This window comes from Giraffa tippelskirchi, chromosome 4, assembly GCF_054371585.1.
Source record: "Giraffa tippelskirchi isolate mGirTip1 chromosome 4, T2T-mGirTip1v1.2.pri, whole genome shotgun sequence".
Classification (NCBI taxonomy): Eukaryota; Metazoa; Chordata; class Mammalia; order Artiodactyla; family Giraffidae; genus Giraffa; species Giraffa tippelskirchi.
In genome coordinates this window covers 209,719,136-209,733,332 of record NC_137278.1, presented here as the reverse complement: position 1 = coordinate 209,733,332, position 14,197 = coordinate 209,719,136, and the positions used below count along the sequence as shown (strand labels likewise).

The window sequence follows — 14,197 nt, the reverse complement described above, 5'->3', positions numbered from 1 at the left end:
GTTAGGAACAAATAAGCGGAATCTAAAAAACACAAAGTAATAGTGAATGCAACAGAAAAGAAGCAGACTCACAGATGCAGAGATCAAACTAGAGGCTACCAGTGGAGAGAGCACAGGGCGGGCAGGTTTAACAGGTACAAACTCGTAGGTATAAAATAAGCTATCAGGATCCACTGTACAACAAAGGGAATACAGCCGAAATTTTACAGTAACTCTAAGTGGGGTGTAAGTTTAAAGACTGAGTCACTATACTGTACGCCTGCAATACATAATACTGTACATCAACTGTACTTCAATTTGAAAAAAGAAAGAAAACCCTGGCCATCTGATTCTGGGACTTCCATGGGCTCCCCTGAGGGCTTCCATGGAGGAGTAAAGCCTTAACACTACCTGATCGGTTTAGAAAGTGGCAGGGGGGGTGGGCAGGGGGGTGTTACGTACACTCCCCACCAAATACTGAGCCTTCTGGTGAAGCTGAATGAATCAGGCACGTGTGCTCTGAAGGAAGGTGACTTGAACACTGGGGCAAAGCAGAGAGTGCACGCGCGTCTGCGCGTCTGTCCTCAGTCTCTTCAGTCGTGATCGACTCTGTGACCCCATGGACCCACCAAGCTCCTCCGTCCTTGGGATTCTCTGGGCAAGAACACTGCACTGGGTTGCCATGCCCTCCTCCAGGGGATCTTCCCGACCCAGAGATCGAATCTGCACCTCCTGAGTCTCCTACACTGCAGGCGGATTCTTTACCACTGAGCCACCAGGGAAGCCAAATCAGAGATCAGATCTCTGTAAATGTGAAAAAGACATGAAAAGAAGGGACCCTGCAAACATGGGCAGAAAAGCTAGACTGGTCACCATGGGAGAAAGTGGCAGTGGACTCCCACCTCGGAGCACACACGGCCACTGGATACCGATGAACTAAAATAAGTGTGAACGGTAACACTTCAGAACCTTAAGGTGGAAATAAGGGAGGGAGAGTGGCTTCAGGATGTCTCCTCAGGAAGACAACTGAGAACTTCAGACTGTGACAGCCCCTAGAAGAAAGTGTCGGAAACAAGCCACAGAGTGGGAGGAGGGATCTGCCCCTACGAAGTGGCAAAGAGTCAGAATCCCTAATATATAAAGAGCAACTACCAACAAACAATTAGACCACCCACCCACAAGAAATCAGGCAAAGACAGAAACAGGCATTTCCCAGAAGGGGACACGGAAGCACACAAATACAGGAAGCGATGCTCACTCCACGGGTGATCAGAGACAGGAAAATGAACACTGTCACCAGAGAGACAGACCTGGAGAAGCCTGGCAGCACCCGGAGCCGGCAGGGGTGTGAGGGCTCCCGGGACAGCCCTCGGGAGACCGTCCCACCATCATCTGCAAAGTTCAACAGGCTGACACCCAACCTTGCAACACCTTGTTGTTGCTGTTAAGTTGCTAAGTCGTGTCCGACTCCTTGTGACCCCAGGGACTGCAGCCTGTCAGGCGCCCCTGTCCTTTATCATGCCCCGGAGTCTGTTCAAACTCATGTCCGTTGAGTCATCATCTCACTTCTTCATAAATGGTACTGAGAAATCCCTGCCAGTGGGCACCTGCAGAACTGTAGGTGAAGGTTCCGGGCATAGTAGTGTTTACTCCAACAGCAAAACCTGGAAACCACCCAAACGTCCACCCGCAGGAAAGAGGCAAGAGGAAGTGTGGAATATCTGAGCAGCAACTAGACACACAGGTTGGCTGAACCTCAGAAAATAACGTCGTAGGTGAAGAAAGTCAGGTTGCAGAGACCCGAACACACAGACAGAGGAATGATCCGGCTCCAGACCTCGGCTTCCCGGGTGTCATGAGACGTGCATTAAAGGCATGAGGAAAGGGAGGGCGACACAGGTCAGGAGAGCGGGCGTCTCCTGGGGAGGGGCCTGGAGGCGGGTGAAAGTGGCAGGCAGCCTCCACGTGACCAGTCACACTATGGTGGGATTCTCAGTCCTACACTGGGTGGGGGGCCCAGGTGTGTAAACCACAGGCACACTTACGCCCCACCTGTGTTCTTTTGTACACACCGATCTTTGCACAATAAAAAAAGAACAGTGAGCGCTTTGTGTTGTCGACTCTGCCCCAGGGGCCACCCCTGCCCGCGCCGTGGGGAAAGCCGCTGGGACGGTGGGCGTGGGGCTTCCTCCGCAGGACCTTCGGATCCCGGCTCTTACCTCTGTCACTTTGGGCTGAAGTATCAACGCTTCGGGACTCATTCGAGGGATGTCTATGTGGATCTGGAGACGGAAGAGAAAGACACACGGATTTTAAAAGCTGACAAACGTCACAGCAGGCACGATCATTAAAAGAGCGACCCTGAGTAACAGCAGCGGGAGCACTCGGGATCCTGCCTGCTCCCTTTGGGCTGGGCATTCTCCTGTGGCCGGGGCAGGTTCCATCCGCCGGACCCCCCGCCCCGTCCCGGCACGACAGCCTTACTCCACACTTCCCACCCAGCGACGGCGGCTGGCGGACTAGGAACAGAGCGGCCCTCGGCTATTTAGTAACAGGATCCATAGCAATTAGTAAGCATTGATTTCCAGCCTCTGACACGGGGAGCAATTCGAGTACATCAATAGCGTACAAGTTTTAGGCCGTGACAGCTTCTTCTTGGAGCCCAGGACACATTTTTCTGCGCTGTACAAAGTCCTTGGGGGAATCCAGGGCACTGTTCAGAGGCAACATTTCAAAAGCCCTGGGAGGAACAGCGGGCCCCACCCGACCGTCTGACAGGAGTCGTCACCGCGCAGCGGCACCTCCGGCTTCGGTCAACCTGCCCAGGGCTTGAGCCGGCATCCGGCCGGCCCCCAGCACCCCACGTGAACACCCCATTGCAGCCAACGCTACCGCCATCCCCGTTCACCCAGGCACATGGCCACACGGGCGGAGGGGAGGTGGCACGTCGTGATGCTGTGGGGAGGGGGCTGCGATGCAGGTCCATGCCCGTCCTTGCCCGTGACCACAAGGGTCTGGAGACCCGCGGGGCCTGGGTCTCCTCCCCGCCTCGCCAGCGCCGTGGCCGTGGCCACCCCAGCGGGCTCTGCATCCTCACCCGTCAGAGGGCCCCCCGCCGCTCAGAGCTGCCGGGGGATGCACAGCCCCGGAGCTGCACGGCTCTGACCGGGGAGCTGCTCCCACTCGCGGGGCCGCCCTGAACTCTCGCCTCAGGTGAGATCCGGAAATCCGCTGCCCATCCGTGGTCCCAAGGGAGGCAGTGAGACTGCCCTGGGTGAGAACTGGGCCGGGGTCAGGGGCGGCAGCCTAGCGGGTTCGGGGAGCGTGGACTACGAGGCGGTGGGAGAGAGAGAGAGGGAAGAAAAGTTGGAGAGGAGACGGCATCAGAGGAAGGCGAGAAATGAGCTGACTCAGACCCGCTGAGCAACGCGGGGAGGGGTCTGAACGCTGAGACGTGCAGGCACCCCGGTTTGGGAAGGAGACCCCGAGGACGAGGACTACAGTCTGTTGGGGCCAGAGCCCTGCAGCTGGCCACATGCAGGAGACCAGAACCCTCCAGATCTCACCCTGTGACCAGGGTGTCCTCCAGGGCCACCCTCAGAGCAGTGACCCCGCACCATCAGAGCCACGTGGGCACGCCAAGGGCCAGCACAACCTCTCTACCAGAAGAGCTGCCCGCCACGTGCTTGCTGGGGGCAGGACAGTGCACCCCAGCACCAGCTCGGCATGCCCCGCCCCCACACACAGGACCGGCCCGGCTGGGGCGGCCACGACGTCCACAGAACCCGCAGGGAGGACACACAGATGAGCTGGGACCGACTCTCTGTGCTTTGGACGTGACAGCTTCACCCACAGGGGGAACAGAGACCTAGAGGGCAGAGGACAAGAGAGGGACGGGAAGCAGGCGGGGGCCAGGCCGCACCCCTCGGGCAGACGGGCGGCCACGGTCAGTTCACGGGTCAATCCCCGAGAGTGGGCAGCAGGGAGAGGAGACCAGGGCTCCCAAGCCCCAGACCCGGCCGGCTCCATCCTGACCTAACAGAGCGCCTGAAACGGCCATGCAGAACAGCCCAGGGCCCACCTCCAAGAGGCAGGCGCACTCGGCCCAGGGCAGGCAGGCCCAGCAGTGTGCCCTGTGCTCAGTCATACGGACACAAACGTAGGAACGTTCAGGGGACGCACAGTAACAGGGGAGCTTTTGATTACCTATCACAGTGACTACTGAGTAAAGATGCATGCAACCCGTCTTTAATTAACTTTCCCTTAAGAAATTCATAACAGAACATAGCCCAGTAAACCCCGCAGACAGATGCCAGTGTCATCCTGTGGACATCTTTTTCTGGAATAAAAACGTGGCAAAAACACAGGCAAAACAATAATAAATGTACCCACTCACAAAAACCAGCAAAGTGGAAGAACGGCCAAGTAAGCCGGCACTTCGCTGACCCAGTCCACGCACACACCGCATCAGAACTCGGCTTCCCAGAGTGACAGGGGGAAGCGCCTGGGCCTGGGAGCCGCAGGAGGTGTAGCCAGAGGACAGGTCCAGTGCGGGCGGCAGGGGCCAGAGGACAAGAAGAGCCCATCCTGGAGGGTGGCAGAAGGGGTCCCTGCCCCCCTCCCACCCCCACATGAGTCATTCTTCCTCCAGGGCTGCCAGGGTTCCCCTATGGGGAAGGTGCTGTCCAAGAACCTACTTAACTTAAAGGACCCGTGATGACCAAGCAGCGGAAAGGCCTGTCTCTGGACCTCTTTGCGGCACCGTGCCACACTGACAAGCAGACCGGGGTGTCCGTGTCTGAGTGGAAAATTCAGCAACGCTCCTGCACCCAGAGGCCGGGTTTGTCAGAGGTAATACTCCCTCTGACATGCCTTGGGAAAATCAGACGTTCATCTCAGAACATGGAGCAGGGCTGCCAAGTCCTAACCACCTTCCTGTTTAACGGTGGCACAGACCGTTCTGAATTCTCACATGGTACAAAGACAATGAGAATCAGGGAGGCCTCGAGCGAATTCAACAGGAAATTCTCAATGCACAGTGAACCATAAATCAATTTTAAGTATTTCTCCCATTATGCACACCGTCTGTCAACTGACTATTCAAGAGGCCATAATTATACCCATTTTGTATTAAACTAAATAGCCAAATGATAAGCTGGCTACACCTCTGCTATGGACTGAACTGCGTCCCTCCAGAGCCGAGCTGAGCAGCATGGCTCTCCTCAACATAAACCACATCCCCGATGGCAGCAGAGGACAGCGCCCAGGGGCCGGGGGACTCACTCCTCTGACCTGACCCTGAGGGATGTCTACCTCTGACCTTCGGGTCAGAGGGCCACTGAGTCACGAGACACCCCCCACCCAGGGCTCCAGGCTCTCTGTTCTGCGGCTCCAATGAAAATGCCTTTCCACTCCTGTAGGAGGAACCGGAGATGCCCAAGGTGCTACTATTAGGGGAAATTCACCGTTATCAGCTTTCACACTTATTTATTTGCTAGAAAATAAAGATCTGTGACCCAATCAGGGGCCTGCCAGGTAAAGCACTTCCGCCAACAAGAGAGACGTCACCGAGTGAAAGAACTTCAGGACAAGAAAAAAGAAGACGTGTTCCCACCTGTCTATAGGTATCCTGGTGAACCTCATCATTCCTGGAATCGTAATAGTGATCAATAAAAGCAAAATATTCTTTCTGTTTTCTTTGGAGAGTGGCTGGTCTTCGGTCTACATTGGCAGGAAGGTAACCCTGTGTGAGAAAAACACAAAAAGAATATATGGTTAATCGTAACTCATGGATGGCGTCACCGACTGAATGGAAATGAATTTGAGCAAACTCCGGGGGATAGTGGAAGAAAGGGGAGCCTGGCGTGCTGCAGTCCATGGGGTCTCAAAGAGTCAGACACGACTTAGCAACTGAGCAACAATGACTCATGGAATCTGGAATCTCTATGGGAAGTCCTTAATCAAAAGGCTCACATCTTTTCTTTTTTTTAAATTTCATTCTGTTTTTTCTGACCATGCTGCACAGCATTTGGGATCTTACTGATAGTTTCCCGATCAGGGATGAACCCACTGGAACCGGGAATTCCCACAAGGCTCACATCTCGAAATGAGCTCGGTGCTCTGAAATGCGCTACAGAGGGGAGGACAAACGAGTCTCGAGAAAAGGGACATAAAGGCAGCGAGCTGAGCCCTCGAGAGCCGCAGCCCCGCCCGTCCTCCCCAGGGGTCCGGGCTCAGCACGGCAGCCTCCCCGGGGGTGAAGGACCTTCACCCTCGGCCACACAGAGAGGGGCGGGCGCCCGGTGGCGGCTGGCACTCACCGAGCACCCACAGCAGGACCAAGAGACGAAACCCCGTCTGGATGTGCCTCGCACCGCACGGAGAGGTCAGGCATGTGCAGGCCCGGCAGCTGTGCACCTGTGTGCTTACACACGTATGCACGTGTGTCCATGCACACACACACGCATGCAGACACGTGTACCTGCATCTGGGTACGCACGCGTGTCATTTCCTCCTCTCTCCCAAGACTCCTGGGTCTTGGCAGCCGCAGTCCCGGTCCTGACTCAGAGAGGGTCAGGCAGCGACGGGCGGCCACGGAGGGCCCAGAGAGCTGTCTCCCGTTTCCCACTTCTTCAGTCAACACTACCGCCGCATCCCACACAGAACAGAAGGTTCCGTGACATGTGACAAAGGTGCGCAGCTGTGTGACCGCCCCGTGAAGATCAGAGCACGCGTCACCCCGGGTCCGTCCCAGTGCCCTCCTCGGCCAGCAGGAGCGGGGAGTCACTCCCCTTCCCCACGCGTCTCAGCGGCCACCCCAGAGCCGCATGCAGATGGAGTCACGGGGACCTGAGCCCGGCAGCAGGGCCGCCCTCACCCAGAGTGCTGTCTTTCTTTCTAACTGAAATGCCGCTGATTTACAATGTTGTGCCAGTCTCTGTACAGCAAAGTGACTCTGCTATACACATACACACGTTCTTTTTTTTTTTTAATTTATTTATTTATTTTAGTTGGAGGCTGATTACTTTACAATATTGTAGTGGTTTTTGCCATACATTGACATGAATCAGCCATGGGTTTACATGTGTTCCCCATCCTGAACCCCTCTCCCACCTCCCTCCCCATCCCATCCCTCAGGGTCATCCCATTGCCCCAGCCCTGAGCATTTGTCTCATGCATCGAACCTGGACTGGCGTTCTGGTTCACATATGATAATATACATGTTTCAATGCTATTCTCTCAGATCGTCCCACCCTCACCTTCTCCCACAAAGTCCAAAAGACTGTTCTATGCATCTGTGTCTTTTTTTTCTGTCTTGCATATAGGGTTATCGTTACCATTTTTCAAATTCCATATATATGCATTAGTATACTGTATTGGTGTTTTTCTTTCTGGCTTACTTCACTCTGTATAATGGGCTCCAGTTTCATCCATCTCAATAGAACTGATTCAAATGTATTCTTTTTAATGGCTGAGTAATATTCCATTGTGTATATGTACCACAGCTTTCTTATCCATTCATCTGCTGATGGACATCTAGGTTGCTTCCATGTCCTGGCTATTATAAACAGTGCTGCGATGAACATTGGGGTACATGTGTCTCTTTCAATTCTGGTTTCCTCGGTGTGTATGCCCAGCAGTGGGATTGCTGGGTCATATGGCAGTTCTATTCCCAGTTTTTTAAGGAATCTCCACACTGTTCTCCATAGTGGCTGTACTAGTTTGCATTCCCACCAACAGTGTAAGAGGGTTCCCTTTTCTCCACACCCTCTCTAGCATTTATTGCTTGTAGACTTTTGGATAGCAGCCATTCTGACTGGTGTGAAATGGTACCTCATTGTGGTTTTGATTTGCATTTCTCTAATAATGAGTGATGTTGAGCATCTTTTCATGTGTTTGTTAGCCATCTGTATGTCTTCTTTGGAGAAATGTCTGTTTAGTTCTTTGGCCCATTTTTTGATTGGGTCATTTATTTTTCTGGAATTCAGCTGCAGAAGTTGCTTGTATATTTTTGAGATTAATTCTTTGTCTGTTGCTTCGTTTGCTATTATTTTCTCCCATTCTGAAGGCTGTCTTTTCAGCTTGCTTATAGTTTCGTTTGTTGTGCAAAAGCTTTTTAAGTTTAATTAGGTCCCATTTGTTTATTTTTGCTTTTATTTCCAATATTGGGAGGTGGGTCATAGAGGATCCCGCTGTGATTTATGTCGGAGAGTGTTTTGCCTATGTTTTCCTCTAGGAGTTTTATAGAGTTACATATTCTTTCCCATTACGGTTTATCCCAGGAGATGGGATACAGTTCCCTGCGCTCCACAGCAGGACCTTGTTTTTATCCATTCTAAATGTAATCGTTTGCATCGACCAACCCCAAACTCCCAGTCCTTCCCCCTCCCTCCCTCCCCCCATCCTCCCCAGCAGCCACAAGTCTCATCTCCGTGTCTGTGGCTCTGTTTCTGTCTTGTAGATAAGTTCATTTGTGTCATATTTTAGACTTCAACAGATGAACAGATAAAGAAGATGTCGTAAATGTGTATATACATACATACACACACACGCGTGCGCACACACACACACACAAATAATGGAATATTACTCGGCCATAAAAAAGAATGAAAGAATGCCATTTGCAGCAACACGGATGCAACTAGAGATTATCGTGCTGAAAGTGAAGTCAGAAGGAGAAAGACAAACACCACGTCACAGACTGCTGTCTCCGGAGATTCTTTCTGAAACCAGCAGTGACCGCCCCCCCCCTTCTCCCTGAGTGGAATTTCCAGGGTACGGTTAAACCAGTTTGTGAAGCCACTCACTCTTTGCTGATCATTTGAGTTGTTTCTAGTTTGGGGTTATTTTAAATAACGGCTGTTATAAATATTCTTGTACAAGGCTTTTACGATATACACTTGATTTCTCCTGGGTAACTGGGTCATAAAGTAGGTGTATGCTTGGTTTTCTCAGAAACTGCCAGATCTTTTCCCAGAAGGATGATACCGTTTTCCATACTAACTAACCAGGTCTGAGAACCTTACATGTCCCACCCGCTCCCTGACACTTGGTGTTGTCCATCTCTAGACATCAGTCCTCGTCAAGGGCTTTTACTTCATTTCCCGAATGATTCATCATGTTGAGCATCTTTTCACAAACCCCTCTGCCACTGCTTCTCGTCTTTGATGAAGCATCTGTTCAAATCTGTTGCCCATTTTTTTTAACCAGTTGCTTGTTTTCTTTTTTTTTTTTTTATAAATTTATTTATTTTACTTGGGGGCTAATTACTTTACAATATTGTAATAGTTTTTGCCATACATTGACAAGAATCAGCCATGGGTTTACATGTGTTCCCCTTCCCGAACCCCCCACCCACCTCCCTCCCCCTCCCATCCCTCTGGATCATCCAGTTGCTTGTTTTCTTTACTGAGTTTTATGAGTGCTGCATACATTCGAGATGCACGTCTTTTTGTCAAATATATGCACTCTGATTATATTCTCCTGGCCTGTGGCTTGCCTTTCTAATGTCTCAAGCAATGGCAGTTTTAAACATTCATGAAGTCCAAAGGACAAAGTTTTCCTTTTATATTTATATTTAGTGGTTCTTGTGTCCTGCATGAAAAGGATTTCCTCCTTGCTTTTTTCCTAGACGTTCTAAAGCTTATTATCGCTTATGTGTCCCTCCTCATCCCTCAGGCATCCCTTTAATGGTCACTTTCCCAGGAGGGGGGACCTAGCCCAAGCAGTACCCACGCACACAACCCCCCAGCAGCACCTGGCGTGAGGCTCACTGCACCAGTCACCTGGCAGGCACCGAAACTTCCAGTGAGTGATTTCACCTAAAAGTGGACAAATGAACAAACCCAGCAGCGGTGCTGTCTGCCTTTTAGAGTGTTTCCACACCCACAGTGGACGTCATTGTGTTTGCTGCTAAACACCTGTGCATCCTTTGTCAAACAGCACCCTGAAGAGCCTCTGGGCACCATATCTCCCTGAGGATGAGTAATCCCCTTCCTTCAGGACAAGTCTTGATGGGCCAATATGCCCCACCATCTCACCAGCCGCAGTGACCAACAGGCTCGGGGGAGAAGGGGGGACAGGAAGCAGGCACAAAAGCCAGGTACGGGGGCATTCTCTGCTGCTGCTTGTGAATCAAAGGAATGTGCACAGTCTGGAACTGTGGCAGCCATCCTGTGACCATGAGGGAGAATCACAAGCAGCAGATCCACCATAAAGCACTGACTCACGGACAGCTGTGCTCAGCCTTGAGGATGAAGTCAGCCTAAGTCCAGCTGCCTCTTCTCAGCTGTGTGAGCACACACATCCCCCTTATCTCCCTTTAGGCATCAGTTAGCATCTGTTCTGTTTTATAAACTACACACTCCTGCACATTTGTTTTAACACATTTGGACCACATCATTTAAACTTTTTAATAACATGTATTGAAACATAATGTGTGTGTGCACACATGTTGCCCCAAAAGTGTGTGTGAATGATCACAAAATGAACATATCTCAGGGCACTCTGGGGACCTCCCAGTCACTGACCCTTACTCCTGACCTAGTGTCAGAGGTCCTCCTTGACTCCTGACACCTGATAGGATTTGCCTGTTTCTGAACTTTACACACATGGAATCTTTCTTTTCTTTTTTGCCTTATTGCTTAAACTCAGTGATACATTTGAAAAATTCATTTATTCTGTAACACGAAACAGTAGCTAATTTTCACCATCGCATATCATCTCCATGTACAAAATCCATTCTGTTAACAGACGTTTGGGTAGTGACCTAGTTTCTGCGAAAAACGTTCTCATGCCTGCCTTTTACAGCACATGACATCCATTTCGTTAGGTATATACCAGGAGCAGGACTACCAGGTGGGCGTACCTTTGACAGGTTTTGCTGAAGAATTTTCCCAAGTGACTACACTCCCGTGGGATGTGCATGAGAGCGCCCGCTGGCCTGCACCCTCCCCAACACCGGGCACCACCACCTTCTCCCTGCAGCCATGCTGACGGGCTCTCGGAGGTATCCATCAGCTCATGGGCCTCAGCTGCCTCTCCAGGGGCCGGCAGGAGGCCGTGCGCATCCTCAGTCGGGAGCAGCCCCTTCCCCTCCTGTTAGGTGGCCCGCCTCCCTCCTGATTCACAGGCGCCTGCTGCACCGTCTGCACGGCAGGCCTGCAGTGCACATCGCCTCCTCCTGCCCGCGGCTCTTCACCCACTGATGACATCTTTTGATGAACAGAAGCTCCTAACCTGAACAAAGCCCAATTTACTTTTAATGATTAGTCCTTTTCATGGCCTCTTTAAGGAAATTTCCTCTCCAACATTCTGTGCTTACGTACCTCGACTTAAAATCGTGAACCCTGGCTCCCACTGACTTAACGTTTTGTTCGAATGGGGGGCTCAGCAAACGCCAGCCCACCACCCATTTCTGTAAACAGGACATCGGGGGCACGAAGCCGCACCAGTTTGCCCACGTGTGTGGCTGTTTGCACATGACTGAGGCAAAGCTGAGTCGGAAAGAGACCATGTGACCCAACGAAACACATGCTCAGGTGCTTGCTAACCAGTCCTTTATAGAAAAAGCTTAACAACCCCCGCTCTGCGCGCACTGGCCCCCAGGGCTACAGGGCCTTCCACCATATGAATGCCTTTATTACATATTTCCGTTTAACCTTTCCTCGATTTCTGAACAATTTGAATATTTTCAATTGTCCAGTAGTCTAAAATACGTGGTCGTGAGCAATGTCTGATTTTTTCTGGAGTAAAATGTCTACAAGTGCATTGTCAGCTCAATGGGACACGGGGTATATTTAAGGCTCTTGATGCTTTTCTTCCAAGTGACCCTGCCAGGAGGTGTAGCAATTTACACCCCAGCAGGCTTGTCAAAGGTGTCGCCTGCCCTCCACCTTTTCTAGTAGCGAGGAGGAGCCCCCCGAAGAACAGCCGCCCTAAAACGCCTTCAATTAATTACAACCCGTGGGAAAGGGGCACTGCTATTCCCAGAGCAGCAGCGGGTCCAGCTGACAGATCCCTGCGAGTCAGCAGTGAGCGGCCCATCATCCAGGGCAGGAGCGGCCGCTGGTCCCATCCGCCTCCCTTTTCTGGTCAAATGAGGCTCTTGTATTCCAAAGAGCAGACCACTTTGCACACTTACACCAGCGACAAAAACAACCACCAGCCCCCACTGTGGACTGAAGAGGAGGGCCGCCTCCAGCACCTTCATACCAGTCGGTAAAGCGCCCACTCGAGCGGCTCAGACCTTGCCCCCTTCGGCCAGCATCACCCAAAACCCCCCAGAGCCCTCCTTCCGCCCGGCCCCTAGCCCGGCCCCGTCACCAAGGGCACGAAGTTACAGCGGGCAGTCACTGCTTCAGAGACTCCGTCTGGGAGCCCAGGCATCCACAGGCCCAGGTGGGCCTTACAGCCACGTCAAGCCCATCACCTCCTGGACAGTGATCGTGACCCCGGTTTACTTCTTTTTCTTTGTCCTGAAACTGCCACAGTCCCAGGTAAGGAAAAGGGAGGGACCGCTCCTCACCGGGTGTCCTGCTACACACAGACCTGGTGGAGGGCGAAAGCCCAAGCAGGCCCACCCGAGCTCCACCCCTCGGGGCTTCTGGCTCCAATCACAGAAGCAGGGGCCGAGCACCCAACCACCGTCCCCCTCACATGCTGGGCGCTCCGGCAGCTGCTGGGGGACCAGGCCCCGCCTCCCCCCCACCAGACAGGCCTCCCCCGTGGAAACGCTGACCAGACCACCCGGCACCACCTGCTCCGGCCCGGCCTGGCCCTTCCCACCTCTCAGCCCAGGGATGTTCTCTCTTCCCCCGCCTGGTACTCCCAAGTCTCAAGGCCAAGCTGAGCTCACGGCTCCCTCCGCCCTGGGCCCCATCCCCTGCATCGCGGGTTGGCAGACCACTGCCCACAGGCCACATCTAGCCTGCAGGGAACCTTTTTGGGAACACAGCCATGAACCCTCATAAGAGAATCTCTCAGCGATGTGGGCAGAGCTGGGCGGCTGCAGAGCCCACAAGAGACAGTGTCGCCCCAAGAAGCCACTGCCTCCGCCTCTGCAGGGCCGGCTCCCAGCCTCTGGGGTCTGGGTTCCAGGCACAGGCGCCGCGGCCCTTCCACAGGAGCGCCTGCCCAGCGCCCACCTTCCTCCCGGCACCGGGGCCGAGGGACACGTCTAGGCACTGCACCTACCCTCCTCTTCGTCAGAGAGAGAGTTGTGGGGCTGCCTGATCTGCACCACGTCCCATGGGCCCACGCCCTGCTGGAGTTGGTGTCTCCCTCTCCAAGGAGCCCATGGACCTGGGTGGGGCCGAGACCCTGCGGGAACCTGTCCCTCCCCTTTCCCAAGTGCTAGCTCCCAGGTCGCCGCCCCAGCCACCAGCCTGGCCCTGGGGACCCCCCCCCATTTCGCTCCCATTTTGTTCTGTAACATCAGCCTTTCTAAGACGCTGTGAAATTTAGTTGCTGCATTTACTGCTATCTCCTCTCGTAGGCATGCCAGCTTCAGCACACAGGAATCGTCACCCCTCTGTTCGCAGACATCCCCGGGGCTCAGGGTACTGTCTGGCATAGCAGATGCTCCAGATACTTGGTGGATGAACGCATGAGGTCAACAGATCTGGGATGACACTGTCACACCCCAAGGAGGGTCCCCACCCAGGAGGCAAGGAGGTCGTGTCTGAGCTAACTCATGAGAAGTAGAGGGCTCAGTGGTAAAGAACCCGCCTGCCAATGCAGGAGACCTGGGTTTGGTCCCTGGATCGGGAAGATCCCCTGGAGGAGGAAATGGCAACCCACTCCAGTATTCTTGCCTGGAGTATCCCATGGACAGAGGAGCCTCCGGGCTACAGTCCACGGGGTCACAGAGTTGGACACGACTGAGCGACTAAACACCAGCAACAGGGATGAACCGGCGTCCTCCTCTGGGCTGCGTCTGGTGACGGAGGAGCGGGTGGAGGTGGAGAGGGAGAGGACAGACGCCCTGACACAGGTGACAGCCGCGGGCAGCCCTGGGCAAGCTCGAGACGGCCTGGCACAGGAGGAGTGTGGACACGCGTGCAACGGCCAGGTCAGGACACTGGGGCCGCCGGCTGCAGCCGGAGGGGACAGCCTGACACAGCTCAGCTGCGGCGCCGCCAGTGGATTCTAACTGAACGGGAACGAGGACCCAGAAATTGTCGCCACCCTCAAATGTTAACTAAAGAACCGAGACAGA

At 53.4% G+C, this 14,197-nt stretch overlaps 1 protein-coding gene across 3 annotated transcripts in view; it reads right to left on the bottom strand.

Annotated features, from left to right (window-relative positions):
• Positions 1 to 14,197, bottom strand: part of TBC1D22A (TBC1 domain family member 22A) — a 260,169-nt gene that overhangs the window by 156,767 nt on the left and 89,205 nt on the right. For all 3 annotated transcript variants that reach the window (XM_081595008.1, XM_081595010.1, XM_081595009.1), the window contains 2 exons: positions 5,594 to 5,722; positions 2,199 to 2,261 (listed from right to left, as the gene is read on the bottom strand). In XM_081595008.1, coding sequence (XP_081451134.1) covers positions 2,199 to 2,261; positions 5,594 to 5,722 — 192 coding nt within the window. The remainder of the gene's footprint in view (positions 1 to 2,198; positions 2,262 to 5,593; positions 5,723 to 14,197) is intronic.